This window comes from Mandrillus leucophaeus, unplaced genomic scaffold (assembly GCF_000951045.1).
Source record: "Mandrillus leucophaeus isolate KB7577 unplaced genomic scaffold, Mleu.le_1.0 Scaffold1837, whole genome shotgun sequence".
Lineage (NCBI taxonomy): Eukaryota > Metazoa > Chordata > Mammalia > Primates > Cercopithecidae > Mandrillus > Mandrillus leucophaeus.
In genome coordinates this window covers 43,475-63,031 of record NW_012101851.1, presented here as the reverse complement: position 1 = coordinate 63,031, position 19,557 = coordinate 43,475, and the positions used below count along the sequence as shown (strand labels likewise).

At 38.5% G+C, this 19,557-nt stretch overlaps 1 protein-coding gene across 2 annotated transcripts in view; it reads right to left on the bottom strand.

The window, feature by feature from the left end:
* Positions 1 to 2,583: 2,583 nt before the first annotated feature.
* RRAGB (Ras-related GTP binding B) overlaps positions 2,584 to 19,557 on the bottom strand; it is a 38,496-nt gene continuing 21,522 nt past the window's right edge. For both annotated transcript variants that reach the window (XM_011977766.1, XM_011977767.1), the window contains 5 exons: positions 10,171 to 10,266; positions 7,853 to 7,975; positions 5,428 to 5,519; positions 4,034 to 4,149; positions 2,584 to 3,112 (listed from right to left, as the gene is read on the bottom strand). In XM_011977766.1, the coding sequence (XP_011833156.1) occupies positions 3,015 to 3,112; positions 4,034 to 4,149; positions 5,428 to 5,519; positions 7,853 to 7,975; positions 10,171 to 10,266 (525 nt within the window). In that variant the 3' untranslated portion in view covers positions 2,584 to 3,014. The remainder of the gene's footprint in view (positions 3,113 to 4,033; positions 4,150 to 5,427; positions 5,520 to 7,852; positions 7,976 to 10,170; positions 10,267 to 19,557) is intronic.

The following is a 19,557-nucleotide window of genomic DNA, read 5'->3' as shown; positions in this document are numbered from 1 at the left end:
ATGGCCCCAGAGAAGTAGAGGCTATAACTGCTTACAGAAACCTAATTCAGGGACAAAACTTCTAAATATTAAAAAACTGTTTAGGTTTGACCTAAATCCTTCAAGCTGGAGGGGTTTTTGCTTTGTTTTCCTGGTGACTGCTTTGTACTGCCTACTGTGGTAAGGCTTCCTATGCTCCAGTAAAACCAGGAGTAAGATAGGTTCACGAGCATTTGCTTTACTATTTCAAAGTAGCCAAATAGTGGTAATCTCACAGTGAGGTACCACATCTGGGTGCACCTCATACTCTCCACTCTGAATAGGCCCTTACATTCAGGAAGGCCATATAACTTCAAGGTTAAGATTAAGTACATGAGCTCCGGAGTTACACTGAATTCAAATCCCAGCTGTGCCATTACTACAGTAACTATTAGCAAGTTTCTTATTCTCTCTGAGACCAGTTTCCTCATCTTCAAAATAGAGACAGTGATAGTACTTATGCCATGGGGTTCTTGTGAGGATTAACTGAAATAATCCTTATAAAGCACTGACACTTAGTAAGTACTCAACTAAAGGATAGCACCGTTTTCATTTGGCAATCCACCTAACTCTTCTTGGTATCCTATTGAGTTAGCAAATAAAGCTGGATGAAACTGCAACAAGCTAGGTCGTCCCGATACAAATCAGTACCCATAGTTTCTTTATACTAGCAAGGGTTTCCACATGAACATATTACTTATGAAACACAAGCTTTCCAGGCATTGCTTTTGTCTACAACAGTGCTTCTCAAACTTACAGATCACTTTGAGAATCAGTGGTTTAAAACATATATATCATACTTGGTATAATGCCTTCACTTCATTATTGCCAAAGTGGTGAACACATGTTTTTCCCATACTTGTTTCCATGTCTACATTTCCTCTTTTCTTCCCTAAAGCAGTGGTTTCCAAAGTGTAGTCCCTGGACCAGCAGGATCAGCATCATCTGGCAACATGTGAGGAGTGTAGATTCATGAGCCTCACCTGCTGAATCTGACACTTTTGGGGTGGGGCAGCAATCTGTTTTAATAAGCCCCCCTCCAAGTGATTCTGATGCATGCTCAAGTTTGAGACCCACTGCCCTATCCTACTGACATAGTTAACACGGCCTATAAAAAGCATTATTTCATTGTATCATTTCATCTCTAATTTTGATTTCTATTCTCCATCTGTTTCTGTGTGCATGCCTTCACCATCCACCTGATTCCACTTCTGTTTCAAAGTGACTGCATCTTTGGATAAATATATATCTCAAAACTCTTTTGCCTTCAGTGACAAAGACAGTTATCTGGCCATCACCATAAGAAGGATTAAGTCTAATCAGAACCTCATTTGTCTAAACTTTCAAAACATCCATGTCCAAGTTATAACTATAATCTGAGCAGGGATTGAATGAACTAAGGGCAAATAGGATAAAGATATAACTTTATGATTTTTCTGGGCTCATCTAATTTAATGTCTCTATATGTATCAATATCTATCCACCTTAAAAAGAACACATTCAAGTAGTGTGAATGTCTGATTTAGAAGTGAATCCCACTTCATTACTAGTCACAGAATATACCCCTGTTCAATGACTCTTTTCACTTTCCTGAACTCTTTTCATTTTCCTAGATGCTAATAGGATAAAGACTCTGGAATACTTAAATCTCTCCTTCTGCAGAAGATTAACACAGCTGTTGATAGAAATACTCCCATAAAATTGTTTTACAAGTTGAGAATTTTAGTCTACATAATGCAGGTCATGTAGCAAAAAAAAAAAAAAAAAAAAAAAAACATGTTTTTTGCTGCTCAGTGAAAACTCTACTTATCCCTCAACTGGGACTATTAAACTAAGGTGAGAAAAGGTGAGAGACCAGTGGTTTAGAAGAAGTTCCTTTATGACATGGAGAAGGAGAAATGTGATGAGTCTACTGTCAACGGTGCTGTAGATTCCCTAAATGGTTCTGTCTTCTATTTTCCTGCAAATGGAAACTGAAAAGGTTAGGGCTTTGTGATATCAAACTCCATTTCTCACAGTTCACCGTGCTTCATTTTTTCCTTAGGGGACAAAATTAAAGCCAACTGCCAGCTTGAAAAAGGTTTTAATACTGCTTGATAGAATAATGAAGGTACATCTCATTAAGTGTTATGGAAATTACACCTAATTAACCACTCCTGGACCTCATAAATCCTATTTCCCCCCCACTTTTTATGCATTCCTTCTCCAGCTGCATCCTGAATAGACTTTCAATACACTTCAGGCATGGATTACTACCAGAGTTTCCCCAGCTGCCATCAGTCAGTACATATGGTCTAGCTTAACTTTCTTTCAAAATTGCTTTCACATAATTCCCTTGCTCAAAGGCCCACAATGCTTTCCTATATCCTATCACATTTAGATGTCTTATATCTGAATTCTTCTGGCTCGCTTTAAGGCCATAATCTGGCTACATTCTTCCCATCCAACTTTATTTTGTGCCTTCCCAACCAGAAGGTCCCCTTCACCTAGGATAACTGTGAAATTCCTTTACTGTTTCTTAGGACAAAGTTGAAGAAACAGGGAAAAGAAAAATAGACACTGAAATCCCTAACAGCAAAAGTTTATTTACAATTGAAGTTAAGGAATATTTTTAATGCATGCTGAGAAAACAGTAATACTCCAAACTTACAGGTTACTTACTGTCTGATAAGGAATACAAGATGATGCTGAGAAAGGCTTTGGCAAACACAACTATTGGAACCAGGTTGCCAGTACATTTAAACACTATTAGAACCTTGTTATCAGAAAACTTACATATCACCTACTTTTATGTAACACCAACTTCATGAACAATTCATCTTCTAACTCCTCAATGGCTATTTAAGTTAATAGCATTCAAGGTTTAACATTAAGACTAGGGAGTAGAGAAGAAATACAGAAGCAATAAGCATCACAACATTTCAGAGCCTACATATATGAATACAACATTAATTAGGAAACTTTTAATTTTTGTGTGAAACAACATTCATCAATGTTTAGCGCATGAGAAGACACTGCTTTGGTCCATCCACTCTTTCCAGCTTTTCAAAGTGTTTCCTGGCATTGCGGATGTTGATCAGAGTAGCTGCAGAAGCTGAGGGTGGGGGCGGAAACACCCAACAGAATTAAGTATGGGCAGCCAAAGGAATGTCTGACTAGTAAAACAAATAAACAAAAGAGAGCCAAATCCCTCAATGTATGTCAGAGAACATACAGGAATAGGAGGTCCCAAGTTATCAAGGTTTAATTTTTCTGAATAAGCAGAAGATTTATTCATATTCTAAACACAAAATTTCCAAAATAAATTTCCAAAATCTTTTGGTTTGGAGCTAACAACATAAAACCCATAAATTTATGTTATATTTTAATATTAACTTAAAGTAGCAAAAGCCAATGGATGAGAAATTAATTTAAACTCTGGGACCATCCTGAAAAATACTGCAAGAACCTTTATTTCAATGGTTGTGATAGTCATGGTTATTACAGTATGGAAGCATCAAACACCCCTTCATGCCCATAACAGAAATATGAGAATATGGTACATAGGAATATGCAATGACATATAAAATAGTTTGTCATTTAATAGTTTAAGAGCTTAGATTGACTAGTCTTTTAAAAATCTATACCAGATGCAGCATAAATCATGTATTTGGGTTCTCTTTTCTTTAAAATTCTTGGATTTAGTGACTTGCTTTTTGAAGTTCCCATGAATAAAAACGTAATACACTAGAGGGTAAATTATTTTTAAGCTTTAAAATATAAGTCTATTAAATAAAAACTATTTACCACTAGTACTAAAATAGTTTTTTTTATTGTGGTAAAGTATACATAACACAAAGTTTATCATTTAAATTATTTTTAAGCATACAGTTCATTGGGATTAAGTGCCCTCACATTGTTGTGCAATCATCTCCACTATAAAACAGCTTTTAAGTATCTAATAAGGTACTACCTCTGGGACAACTGTTTAAAGAATATGTGGCTTTGAAGCTAGGTCAGCTAAGTTTAAACTTACGAATGGATGGATCAGACATCACAACCATCACATAAGTGTTGGATGTAAAGATGTCAATGAAAGCAGCGAAGTTAGAGTTCCTGACTTCCATACTCTGGAAAGAGGCAGCCAGCTTGCTATAGGAAAAAGAAGAAAAGTGGTTAAAGAATGAAATAATAACACTGTAACAAGCTCTTATCATTTATATTAAACATCTATTTTATAGCATTATACCTCAATTCACCACTTCATTAAGATTGTTAATCACTAACTCTATTTTTTCCAAGGAAACTCTTATACTGAATTTAACATGTTTTGAAAAGTAACTGGGACAAAAGTGGGCTAGGACTTGATTTTTAAAATTTTTTCAATTTCAATTTATTTTTTTATGAGTCAGAGTCTCGCTCTGTCACCCAGGCTGGAGTGCAGTGGTGCCATCATGGCTCACTGCAGCCTTGAAATCCTGGCTCAAGTCTTAGGCTCCTGCCTAAGCCTCCCAAGTAGCTGCAACTACAGAGGTGCATGCCACCACATCTGCCTAAAGCACTTGAAACTGACTGTGAAATGAAAATTGGCTTAGACCTAGATCCATGTTTAAAATCATTTTCAGAAGACTTCTTCAACATTTAATAAGCATCTTAAGTTGAAATTTCCTTATCATTGAGATTAAAGCCTACATCTTTTCAGTGTTACATTTAAATTCAAGAAATGACCTTTTTTCTTTGAAAACAAACAAGGCAACTATATTTGCTTGTCATTGGCTATTTCTTCTTCAAAATGTTAGCATAAACATTCCAGAAAGTCTCAAAGTGTGCTAAGGCATAGAGAATAAGCTTACTCCTGCTGTTCTGGAATCAAACTTTTATCAGGGTAAGGATTTTGATTATTAAATCTTTGCTAAATTATGGTGTTCAGCCATTCCTTTTTCCTAGATTCGCAATGCTATGATTCAAATTTTATTTAACAATGGCTGACACAACATGATTAAACATTTCTAGACTGTCTTTTCTGTACCATTTCTGAATCAGTACTTCACTATTTTAATTCAGTTAAATAGTAAATACTTAAAGTAGTAGTTCTAGACTAAATTTTGGTATTCAGTAAGGCAAATGCTCCTTCCTTCTTCTTTTTCAAAACTCTCTTGGATATTCTGTTTCTTCCCAAATAGTATCAATCATCTCAAAAAGATATTCTGTTTGGATATTTTTCATATGCTTCTGTACCAGCTGAGTATGCATTAAAGGACAAGGACCTGCACTTCAGTCAACTGGAGGCCCCTTAGAATTTAGCTTTCTCTTTGATTGAAGGAACTATTCTGAATATAGAAGTACAGTTAACTATAGTTACTTGAACTTCTAAAAAATGACAATAATTTTTTCAAGAGATAAACAGATCATTCATACAAGATCTCTTACCTGCAGCTCAGCTTGAACTGCTTAATAATGTTGCTTATTTTCTCAAATCTATGGGCATCACGCTGCTCTTTACACTGATAGTGAGAAATTACCTATGAAAAAGAATATTGTACTTTGAATCCATGCAAAATAGTCATATCATCCTCTGCTACTCCTCAAAGCAGACATTTGTCAGTCCCTTGGTCACTACTTTTTAGGGTAGAGTAGACTTGGCACCTGGCTTATTGTCTCTTTTCCTCTGTCCTATCTCTTACCAACATTCTGTGTGATTTCAACGTCCATTCAGATGGCCCATCTAGTACCGTTTGGTTATAATTTTATTAAATCATTTACGTATTGCCTATTGTGGTTCACTGCTATTTTTTCTAACCTTAATCAGTAAATATTCATTTTATTTCAATATTTCACATGATAGTCTTCGATTTTTAAAAAGTACAAATCAAAAAGAAAAACATAAAAATTCCTAGCTTTTCTTGAGGTATACTTCACGTGTTTAATTTTTAAAAAGCCCAAGCTAACCAAATAGCTTTTGGAATTATATTTTAAAAGCTTAACTGGTTGATTCCAATCCCTGAGGACTATTTACAAATGAACTTATGCAGGATGGACATCCACACCAGCTGAAAATACTTTTTCTAACTTTTTCAGATTTTAATAAAACCACACAAGTATTACCTATAGGCTGAATATACAGATGCAGAGTGTCTAGTAGGAAGCAAAACTGAGTCACTCACCAGAAGAAAACTCACAGGGAAATTCCATGAGACAATGTGAAAATTTCAAAACATAATTTCTATACCAGTGGAAGAACAAATCCCCCTTGCTTGACTTCACCCCGCTCAGTGAAAATGTTCAGTCACATCTAAACTTGGTCTCAAGAGAAACAAAAACTACCTGTTACTATTAGTGAGGAACAGGGAGCTTATATTAGGTTAACCTCTACAACCATGTGTGGCAGACATAGTAGGGGAATACTGCTGAAGCAGGTTTCGGTCCTGCCACGTACATCACGACAGAATAGCTTTCTTGCTCATGGTTACTCACACTAGCAGGAAAAACAGGCTCAGGGTAGCACAATTCCAAGCAAGTGACCTCTGTCAGTGGGCTGAGACAGAAAGATACTCTAATTAGGACTCCTTGCCCCATCTATACCAGCTAGAAGGATGGCTCCCAAATACTCTCGGGGTTACAAATAATATTTCCACAAAGGAAGAGGGGAAAATTGTACTTTAGATTCTCTGCCCTGTTGCTATAGTAGCAAAAGGAATCAATATTTAATAGCTTGCCAGCTAAATGCCAAGGCTTGCTAGGTGCTCAATGTTCCTGTGTCCCATTTTCATCTGCACAATAAATCTACGATCTAGATATTTGTAGAAGGAAAACAAGCCCCTAGAGATTAAGTATTGTTTCTAACATCACCAAGCATTGGCAGGGCCCAGAAACAAATTATTTACTGGGAAAGGCTCTTAGAGTTACATTTACCAAGGCTAATTAGCAATTACTTATGCAGTGTGTTGTGACATCTTAAATTAGTTTCTGTTATTGCTATTTTTAAAATGTATTTACAAATACAATACTGGTTTTTGCATCCCCCTTTCAGGGTTATACAAACAGTAGGCTCTAATATAGTTGCTAAGCTCAATTTACAAGAAAAATAGAAATACCAACATGCTTCTTTCCCTCTCCACTTCTTCATGTGAACTCCTAATTATGTCACTGAGATGACCATAACGTTTCTTCTACATTAAAAGTTTTCAATGAGTCTTTTAGAGAAAAGGATAGGATGTGAGTTTTCTCAAAAGGAAAATATGCCACATTTCATAATAAAAATCCACAGGAAATAGGAATTCTTTAACATAAATGAACAGTTATTAGCATAAATAATCTGAACTCTCTTTTTTTTTTTTTTTTTGAGACAGAGTTTCACTCTTGTTGCCCAGGCTGGAGTGCAATGGCACGATCTCGGCTCACCACAACCTCCATCCTGCCTCAGCCTCCTGAATAGCTGGGATTACAGGCATGTGCCACCACACCTGGCTAATTTTGTATTTTTTAGTAGAGATGGGGTTTCTCCATGTTGGTCAGGCTGGTCTCAAAATCCTGACCTCAGGTGATCCACCCACCTCGGCCTCCCAAAGTGATGGGATTACAGGTGTGAGCCACCACACCCAGACAATAATCTGAACTCACTAATAAGAAATACCTGCAAAAATCTAATTTCATTAACTTCTAAAGAGCTACACACCAAAGGGCTTCCTTCTTTCAGGTCACTTGCTGACAATACTATTTTATAAATAAGGCTGTACATGCTGAAGTTGACAAGAGGGAAAAAGGTTCTTCGTGAAAGTAGTGACATGCTGTTCTCTGTTGCTGAAAATAAAGAAGGTACAGTGTGAAGTACATCTGCAAAGCAGAAAGTTCTTACCAGAAAAGTAGCTCTCTCAAACAGAAGTACTTCATCAGCTTCGATAATTTCAGCAAAGTTCCTTAGGTTCATTTCCAACTGCTGAACATTGGGAATCAGCTGATAAACTATGCTGGACCAAGCCTAACAGAACAGAAACACAGTGTACTATTATTAACAGCTAGTCAGTCCCAGACCTTTGAAATTAGTAAGTACACTATAACATGTGGACAGCAAAATATGATGATAATCCAGTCCCAAACAAATACTGACATTAAATATGATATAACACAAATGAAATGAGAAAATGAAGCTAGCATCTGATTTTTATCCTTGAGTTGAATTTTTTTTTAAGTTCAAACACTTTTGTAAAATGCTGGAGAAACTTATTTCCATTGATAATTGAAAGCAAACAAATATTTAATGCCATCATGTTGCCTTAGGAAAAAAGTTGAAAAATATGATCTACTCTGTTAAAAAGCTCCTAATCTAGTCACAAATATTTAAGCCCAACAGTGTAGATTTCTCTAAAGATCAGAACCTAATTATGCTATATTTAACATATACCTAAGAATCAATTTAATGAAAGTAGCAGAGCCACATAGACAAATGGCCCCTCCCCTCAATAGAATAATATACCATTAAAAGAGAAACTAGTGGCATTATCATTCCCAAAGGTTTGTTGTTATCTGCATAAGTTATTGATCCAATTGAATTCAAAATGGTCTACTGTGTTTTTGCCTAAAACTGACTTCATCCAGGAGTATGACTAATGTAAGCAGTTGAAATTAACCACACTCTCCCTCTATTCTTATAGGCTCTTTTATTTGTATTTTCATTATAATACTTCCTTCACTCTGACTCCAATTTGTCTGGTAAGGTGTACTTTGTTCTTCTCTCCCCTACAAGAGGGCAGGAACCTGGTCTTAGTCATTTGTGTATCCAACAGCATCAAGCAGGTATGTAATGAGTGCTTGTTGAATAAAACTTAATATAAAAATTTAAGTCAGCTCTATGCAACATTGATGTAAGAGATAGAAGTGCCATGTCTCTGTTCCAATTAGTTTTATTACTTAGGCATGAGGGTTCAGGTTCCAAGTTCCCAGGTCGGTGTTAATGTCACTGCTGAATTTACCTTGGAGAAGGCACCAAAGCTAACCACAGCAGAGACATTGTCACTCACAGCAGTGTTGTGATTAGCCAATTGTCTTTGGTCGTGTTATGTATTGCCATCCTTCACACCGCAGTTGGTTCTTATCAGTGCGTCATGTCCATCCTTATTCACGGTTACCTGTTCTATGGGAATAAGGCTTTGAGAGAAATTCGGCCCATATTAATCTAGAACAGTATTTCCTAGACAGGTATCTCAAAATGATCTGTTATTAGAGTGAGGCTAGGTCAACATAATATTGGGGAAAATGAATTAGTTAAAAAAAAAAAAGCAATGGCTATTTTAAAGTCCAATGGTTTTTCTCCTTGCCACGTCAGGTTTCTGTGCTTCTGGTTGTAGATACTTGTCAGATGCCGTTGATACTGAGGCTCTAGCTACCAGTGACAGAGAAGGGTGCTTTCCTACCCAGAGTCAGACTTGTCAATGGATACCAGAAGCAGTCTGAAGGAAAGGGCTAACTATAGGAGGATCCAAAAGGACCTAGTCCTTCAAATAACCAGATCAGTAGGAGAAAGGGAGGAATCAGAATAAGGAGCCTATGTGCCAATAAGGTAATTTCAGCTTCATCCATAACAAAGCTATTGTTGTAACCTCCATAATAAGTGTAAGCAGTGTGGTATCCATTCCAGAAATGGGAACAGTACTTCTGGTTGAAAGAATGCTCGTCTCCAATTTGGCATGAAAATTGAAGCTATTATACCATATGCTAGGCATAACATGTCTGATTCTAAGATTCCTTCTCCAATCTCTTTCCTAAATATTGTCATTTTATTGCCATCCAAACTTAGGCAGACTAGCTTATATCATGTAGAAGTACCTGAATACTAGATACAACTCCAATCAGCATTGAGACCACAACAGGTCAAAATGGATGATGGCCAGTAAGTGAAACCTTTGCTATCACAAAGACCAGTACCAAATTAATCATCACCAAACTGGCTAATTCAGTGTGACTCAGTAGCTATGTCGACCAAATCTAAGATCAAAACCCAAGTCTCTTAATATTAAATTTGATATTCTTCAAACAATTTGTTGCAGATTATTTTTCTTTTTAGTACAACAAATCTAGATGGCTATGAAATAGTTTAAAATCTTTCAGTTTTGTTAACATCCTTCTACGTTTTTTTTCATGCTCTTAAAATGAGGGAACTCAGGGAGACATACACACCTTATAGAGGGTTTCATCCCAGATAGATGTTCGGAAACAAGAACATTCCAATGGGCGAGACAAACGCCTCAAATCTTCTTCTCGCTCTTTAAAAATCTAAATTAAAAAGCCCAACATACTGATCAACATATAATAGTTCTCATCTTTCAAGCTAAGATGTAGTTATTTTATCATATTTTAACCAGGAGCTTTTTGTTCCTTTCTAAGAGGAATTTTAAGTATGTCTATTTCACAAACTAGGATGGCAGAAATTGTTTCAGGCCAGGTCTAAAAGTGCAATAGCTAGAATTCTTCAGGCCTATCCTGCTTATGCTGAATACTCACTATGAGCACTATGTTTATAAATAAAGCTTATCATACAGAGGAGTCTTAATAAAATACATCGAACACTCCAAATCACCAAATCTGGGTCATTTTAAGATAGTTATACACCTACCAAGAATATATAAATGAAAATATTTTAACCCTTGTATATATCTTTCTCAGACACATATATACATATGGAAAAATATCTATATAAACATATATACACTGATATTTTCCCAGGAGTCAGTGGATTATTGTTAAATATGTACATACACACTGGGATGGCTAATTTTATGTGTCAAGTTAGCTAGGCCATGATACCCAGACATTTGGTTAAACACCAATCTGTATGTTGTTGCAAAGGCAGTTTTTAGTTAAGATTAACATTTGAATCAGTAGACTCTGAGTAAAGTAGTTCATTCTGTATAATGTGGGTGGGCCTCATCTAATCAGATGAAGGCCTTAAGAGAAAAAGCCTGACATTTCCCCAAGAAAAAAGAATTTTGCTTCCAGATTGCTTTCTAACCTGAACCACAAAATTAACTCCACATTAACTCTTCCACGGGTCTCCAGTCTGTCAGCCTGCCCTGCAAATTTTGGACTTGCTAGTCTCTACAATTAGTTGAGAAAGCTTCTTAAAATCAATCTCAGTCTTTCTCAATCTCTCTCCCTAAACACACACACACACACACACGTACACACATATGTATGTATGTGTATGTATATTCACATATTCTATTAATTCTGTTATTCTGGAGAACCCTAACACAGACTTTAGTACTGAGAGTGATTCTAGAGAATAATCTTAAGGATGAGTTTTCTAAATTGGTTCTGGGGTTGGTTCTCTAATCTGATTAAAGTCCCTAATGACCCTCTTTCCAGTAGAAAACAGAGTACTGATAATCTATAGTGTGATGTGGCAGCAGAGATACACAAAATACCACCACTGGATATTCCTAATAAAATAGTTTTAAGAGGCAAGGTTCCAGGTGACCACATACAAAATTTTGAACATTTTTGTCAAAATAACAAATATGAGATTGGCTGGCTAATCCTAAGTGTGCTGAACAAAGGAGAGAAAGGATGAGCTCAGAGATCTGAATTATCAGTGTAAGTACTTTGTAAATGACCAGAAAGTTTCTATGACTGCCCTGAAAAAAACCTCTTAACCCCTATAGCTGCAGAGCTGAGACTGATGAAAACCAAACTCAGAATCTCATCCTTTAAGTGGATGAATTACAATGCAAACTGAATTCACAACCTTACAGGGCATCTGCTAATAAAGTGAGGGCATTGACCAAGAAGAAGTAGGATTCTAAATTTTGGAATGGAGGTTATTTGGGAAGATCCTAATGAAGCTGGCAAAATTGAACCCTTAAATTCTCAGTCTTCTTTGCCAGTAGAAGCAGCCACTCATCCATATCTTAGATTAACTCTATTTGGCCTGAGAAAACTGCAATGGTCTCCTCTGAGGTATCTGCCATGCAAGACACTACTGATTCACCCCCACTACCCCTCTTTGCTTCTAGACCTATAACTAGTTCAAGTCTCAGCAGGCTCCTAAAGGTGAGGTGTGAAGTATGACCCATGAGGAATTATGCTATACTCCAAAGAACTACATAATTTCTCCAATTTACAGACAAAAACCAAGGAAATATGTATGGGAATAGGTATTAAAGGTATGGGATAACAGTGGAAAAAATATAAAGTTGAATCAGGCTAAATTTACCGATAGGAGTTCATTAAGCAGAGGTTCCACACTTAATGTTGCAGCCCATGGGGTAAGAAAGAGCTTTAATAGTTTGTTTGGACGGTTGGATGAAACATGGACCAAAAGGCGGCCTAAACGACATGAAGTTAAAATGCCAGAACTGATTTGGTATACTCTAGAAGAAGAGATCCATAAAAAAAGAGACTTTAGGGACACTGTAATGTTCAAGTATTAACAGATTTATTTAAGGCCTACTCACCAAACCTGCGAGGTTCCAGAAGACACACCTTTCTTTTATCATGACTATGAAAAATAAAGTTGTAAGGGCAGCCCCAGCTTCTTTCCCCAGTTATGTGATCATTCTTCTCTGCAGGCTAGAACTTTCAGTGGGAACTGCTGCCACTGAATTGGGAAACCTAAATGCAATGGGAGTAGTTGGATCCTAGAATGGCAGGAACCAAGTGGGGGCACTTAATCACCAAAGACAAGGTGAGCATAGTACCATAACTGAAGCAGAGTCAAAGCATTAATCAGAATAGTCTGACTCGTAGAGACCTATGGTGTTGGCTAGTTATCATGATGTTCCTAGAAGTGAAATGGATGGGAAGTCTACTAAATTTTTACTTGATCTGTATACGTGGAAGAATTCTAGGTCAAGTGATAAAAAATTTAATTTGAATTATTAAATTGGAGAGTCACAGCTTCTCAATCAATACCCAGACTTGTACCAGTTTACAAACCCAGATCCCTTGAATGAAGGGGAGCCTGGGTCCCTTTGAGGAAGGACACTGCCAAGTATTTATACTGTTAATCTTCCTCCCAGCCTCCTGCAAATGGACCTATGTGGCCTTTTACCAGGGTGACTGTGCGTTAGGGAAAAGGAAATAATCTACTACTGAGCATTAGCTCTGAATTGACCCTAATTCCAGGGAGACCTAAAATGTAACTGTGATCCAGCAGTCAAAGTAGAGCCTTATAAAGATTAAGTAATCAATGGAGTTTTAGCTCAGGTCTGTCTCATGTAGGCCCAGTGGGTCCTTGCAACCTTCTTGTGGGTTATTTTTCCTGTTCCAGAGTACATAATTGAAGCAGACATGCTCAACAACTGGCAGAATCCCTCACTGGTCTCTGGACCTCTGTAGTGTAGGCTGTTGTGGTGGAAAAGCCAGGTGGAACCCATTAGAATGGCCTCTACCTAGGTAAATGGTAACCAAAAGCAATATTGCATATTCTTGGAAGGATTGCAGAGGTTAGTGCCACCATCAGACTTGAAAGATGCAGAGTTGGTGATTACCACCACATCCTCCTTCAAATCTCCTATTCAGCCTGTGTAGAAGAAAGATGACTCCTGGACAGTGGATTGTCATAAACTTAACTAGATGGTGACTACAATTGTAGCTGCTGTGCCAAATGTGGTTTCATGGCTTGAGCAAATTAACATATCCCCTGGTACCTGTATGCAGCTGGTTTTCTAACAAATGCTCTTTTCTCCATACCTGTCTTTATTAAGGTCCACCAGAAGTACACTGTAAGTTGTTTGCTTTCAGCAGGCAAGGCCAGCAATACACTTCACTGTCCTGCTGCAGGGGTATATCAGCTCTCTAGTCCTATGTCATAATTTGCTTCACAAGAATCTTGACCACCTTCACAAGAATCTTGACCACACTTTTATAAGATATTAGGCAGGTCCATTACATTGATGACATTATGCTGATGGGACCTAATGAGCAAGAAGCAACAACTACATTAGACTTACTGGTAAGATAGCTGCACGTCAGGGGATGGGAAATCTGACAAAAATTCAGGGGCCTTCTACCTCAGTGAAATTTTGAGGGGTGCAGTGGTATGGAGAGATATCCCTCCTAAGGTGAAGGATAAGTTGTTGCATCTGGCCCCTCCTACAACCCAGAAAGAGGCACAACATCTAGTAAGCCTCTTTGAATTTTGGAGGCAACACAGTCTTCAATTGGCTGTGTTATTCTGGCCCGTTTACCAAGTGACCCAAAAACCTGATAGTTTTGAGTAGGTCCCAGAACAGAAGGTTCAGGCTGCTATTCAAGCTGCTTTCCACTTGGGTCATACGATCCAGCACATCCAATGGTGCTTGAAGTGTCAATGGCAGATAGGGATGCCATTTGGAGTCACTGGCAAGCCCTCATACGTGAATTGCAGCACATGCCTTCAGCATATTGAAGCAAACCCCAGCTATTGTTCACAGATAACTATACCCCTTTTGGGAAACAGTTCTTAGTTTGCTAGTAGGTCTTAGTATAGACTGAGCACTTAATCATGGGCCACTAAGTTACCATGAGACCTGAGCTACCGATCATGAACTGGGTATTACTTGACCTACCAAGCCATAAAGTTGTGCATACACAGTAGGACTCCATCACTAAATTAAAGTGGTATATATGAGATCAGGCTCAAGTAGGCCTTGGATGAACAAGTAAGGAACATGGCCACAGTCCCCATTCCTGCTATACTACTCTTTATTTTTTATTTATTTATTTATTTTTTTTGAGTCACTCTGTCACTCAAGCTGGAGTGCAGTGGCACAGTCTCGGCTCACTGCAACTTCCACCTCCCAGGTTCAAGCGATTCTTGTGCCTCAGCCTCCTGAGTAGCTCAGACTACAGGCGCATGGCACACACCACCACACCTGGCTAATTAGTGTATTTTTAGTAGAGATGGGGTTTTGCCATGTTGGCCAGGCTGGTCTCGAATTTCTGACCTCAAGTGATTTGCCCACCTCGACCTCCCAAAAAGCTGGGATTACAGGCATGAGCCACCATGCCCGGCCTATACTACCCTCTCTTTTCCAGCCTGCAACTATGGCCTTATGGGGAGTTCCCCACAATCAGCTGACAGAGAAAGAAAACTCAGGACTGGTTTACAGATAGTTCTGCATGATACACAGGTGCCATCTGGAAGTGGACAACTGCAATACTACAGGCCCTTTATGGGACAGCCCTAAAAGAAAGTGGTAAAGGGAAATCCTCCCAATGGGCAGAACTTTGACCACCTGGTTATTCATTTTGCTAGGAAGAAGAAATGGCCATACCTACAATTAGTTACCAATTCATGAGCTATGACCACTGGTTTGCTGGATGGTCAGGGACTTAGAAGGAACATGACTGGAAAATTGGTGACAAAAAGGTCTGTGGAAGAGGTATATAAACAGATCTTTCTCAATGGGTGAAAAATGTGAAGATATTTGTGTCTCATATGAATGCCACCAAAGAATGACTTCAGCAGAAGAGAATTTTAATAAGCAAGTAGATAGGATGACCTGTTCAGCCTCTTTCTCCAACCATGCAGGTAACTGCCCAATGAGCTCATGAATGAAGTGGCCATGGTGGCAGGGTTGTTATGTATGGTCTTAGCATCATGGACTTCCACTCACCGAGGCTGATCTGACTACAGCCACGACTGAGTGTTCAATCTGTTAGCAACAGAGACCAACACTGAGTCCCTGATATGGCACTATCTCCCAAGCTGATCACCTAAGTACCTGGTGGCAGGTTGATTACACTCATCTGCTCCCATCATGGAAGGGACATGATTACTGAATTACACATTCTGGATAGGGATTTGCCTTCCCTGCATGCATTTCTTCTGCCAAAACTACCATACATGGATTTACAGAATGCCTCATCCACCATCACAGTATTGTACGCAGCATTGCTTCTGATCAAGGAACTCACTTCACAGCAAATAAAGTGAGGCAATGGGCTCATCCTCATGAAATTCACTGGTCTTACCATGTTCCCCACCATCCTAAAGCAGCTGGCTTGACAGAATGGCAGAATGGCCTTTTTGTTTTGTTTTAATTAGAGATGCATCTCACTATGTTCCTAGGCTGGATTTCAATGAGGCTACGCAACCCTTTTGCCTTACCCTCCCCCAAGGAGATAGGACTACAAGCATGAGCCATCATACCTGGTTCGAATGGCCTTTTGAAGATGCACAGTGCCAACTATGTTGCAATACTTTGCAGAGCTAGGCAAGGTTCTCTAGGAGGCTGTATGTGCTCCGAATGAGCGTTCAGTAAATGGTGCTTTTTATTTCATAGTGAGGATTCATGGGGTGGAAACTGTGCCACCACTCACTCCAGTGACCCACTAGCAAAATTTTTGTTTCTTGCCCCTGTGACCTTATGCTCTGCTAAACTAGAGGTCTCAGTTCCAAAGGCAGAAATGTGTATACCAGGAGACATAGTGATTCCACTGAACTGGAAGTTAAGACTACCAACCAGCCACCTTGGGTCCCTGAAGCCTCTGAATCAACGGGCAAAGAAAGAAGTTACTATGCTGACTGGACTGACTGATCCTGACTACCATGGGGAAGCTGGATTGCTCCTCCACAACAGAGGTAAGGAAGAAGAGTATTTCTGGAATATAGGAGAGCTCTTAGGATGTCTCTTAGTAATACCATGTTCTGTAATTAAACTCAATGGAAAACGACAATGCCCAATTCAGGAAGGTCCACTAATGGTCTTTGGGTCACCCCACCAGAGAATACAACAAGCTGAGGTGATTGCTGTGGGCAAAGGTAATAAGGAACTTGAATAAGGCAGTTATAAATACCAGCTAAAAATCACATGACCAGATATACAAATGAGAATTGCAATTGTCAAGAGTACTTCATCTTGATTTTGTTACGAACATGTATCTATGTATATAAAGTAAATGTCTATTTTTTCCCTTTTAATCCCTTATCATGAACATATCATATGATATATAATATTTAAGTATTGTTAACTTTATATTATAATGTAAAAGAAGAGTAAACATTAGTCAATAACTTTACATCCTCTTCTGGGAAAATGATTAGTGCATTTTTGGTTGTATGCAGGATTACTGTATCATGTTAAGTGGAAGTATGACCTTGTTATTGTTTTTATTTGAAGATTAAGTATGGTTTCATAGATGTGTATGAGTGCCAAGTTGACAAGGGGTGTGACTGTAATATTTAGTTTTACGTGTTAACTTGGCTAGGCCACAGTATCCAGACATTTAGTCAAACAGCAGTCTAGATATCACTGTGAAGGTATTTTTCAGATGAGAGTAACATTGAAATCAGGAGACTTTGGGTAAAGATTACAACCTATAACGTAAGTGGGCCTTATTTAATCAGTTGAAGGTCTTAAAATAAATACCCCTCTCTCTGCATGTGTCTCTTCCTGTCTTTCTACGCATGGGTGCATGTGGGAGTGCAAGCGCACGCATAAACACACATACACACACAATTAGTTCTGTTTCCCTGGAGAACCCTAAGATACACACATAGAAGAAAATAACTAGGTGCGGTTTTTGTATTGTTGAAATTTGCCATTTGACATTGGAATACATTCTTAAGTAAATGTGGTTATGTGAGACATCATTTTAATGTCCATTTCTCGCTTTATGTTTTTTTGCTAATGACTTATTACTTGCTGTTTATTTTATATTTATTTTAGACTATGGAAATGATGTTAGACAAAAAGCTAATTTGAGCGATTTTCTTATTCGAGTTCAAATGGGTCATAAAGCAGCGGAGACAACTCACAACATCAACAATGCATTTGGCTCAGGAACTGCTAACGAACCTATGGTGCAGTGGTGGTTCAATATATTTTGCAAATGAAACACGAGCCTTGAAGATGAAGAGCATAGTGCTAGCCATCAGAAGCTGACAACGATCAATTGAGAGCAATCATCAAACCTGATCATCTTACAACTACACGAGAAGTTGCCAAAGAAATCAACGTCGACCATTCTATGGTTGTTCAGCATTTGAAGCAAATTGGAAAGGTAAAAAAGCTCAACAGGTTTGCTCATGAGCTGAGCAAAAAAAAAAAAAAAATCATTATTTTGAAGTGTTGTCTTCTCTTACTCCATGCAACAACAACAAATGATTCTCTCAGTTGGATTGCGGTGTGCACCAAAAAGTGGATTTTATATGACAACTGGTGACAATTGGCTCAGTGGATGGACTAAGAAGCTCCAAAGCACTTCCCAAAGCCAAACTTGCACAAAAAAACTCATGGTCACTGTTTGTTGGTCTGCTGCCGGTCTGATCCACTACAGCTTTCTGAATAGCGGGGGAACCATTACATATGATAAATACGCTCAGCATATCAACGAGATGCACCAAAAACTGCAACACCTGCTGCCAGCACCAGTCACAGAAAGGGTACAATTCTCCATGACTACACCCGACCGCACACTGCACAACCAACACTTCAAAAGTAGAAGGAATTGGGCACGAAGTTTTGCCTCATTCATCATATTCACCTTACCTCTCGCCAACCAACTACCACTTCAAGCATCTTGACAACCTTTTGCAGGGAAAACACTTCCACAGCCAGCAGGATGCAGAAAATGCTTTCCAAGAGTTTGTTGAATCCCGAAGCACGAATTTTTGTGCTACAGGAATAAACAAATGTGTTTCTTGTTGGCAAAAATGTGCTAATTGTAATGGTTCCTATTTTCATTAAGAAAGATGTGTTTGAGCCTAGTTATGATTTAAAATTCATGGTTCAAAATCACAATTATTTTTGCAGCAACCTTAGCTGAAATGGATATTTAGGGAAGTACACTAACCATTTTACCTAAAACTTCTAAGTCTATATTTTTAATAAAATAAAGAACATACTTTTCTTAACTAAGCTTAAAGTATCTTGAAGAATATTAATCTATCTTTGGAAATCTTTATATACGCATTTAGAAAATAGTAAGATGATTAATCAAAATTACAAGTGATTTTTTTTTCCAAGATGATAGACTGAAGGCTTTGTTAGCGGGCCTCACCTGCTTGGAAACAGCAGAGTGGTGTGTAGAGATTCACAGTGTAAACTTTTATCCAAGAAGGAACACAGGAACTCAATAGAAAAACTGAAAGAAACTTCAGACACTTTGAAAGAAGTGGTGGGCAGCAACCTACACCATGAGCCAGGCAGACCACTGTGAGTCTCCAGAACATGAAAGGGGGAGAGAATGTCTCCTTGATACACATTCCTACTGAGGAGTTGAGCAAGCCAGGCCACAGGGGAGCACCTTAACCCTACCCAGCACTGGAGTTGATCTGGTGAGCAGTGGGAAGTATATGAAAAACAGCAGTACTTTGCATGTACCCTGAAACCCCAGTGGGGACAGAAGGAAACCATTCCTGATAGAGGAACCTTACAGCTAACTCAGGCAGTGGTCACAGGATGCGAGAAGCTCCCAACTGAGATTTGCACTCTAATCTCTCCAGTGGGGACAAACTCCCTTGGCCAGAACTGAGGGGCGAGTGGGAAGTATGCTCTTGCCACAGGAGCAGCAGCCAAGTGTCCCAGCTTTGTGAACAAACAGGGAGAAGTGAGGCCTGAAAGGCGTGGTTTCTGTCTC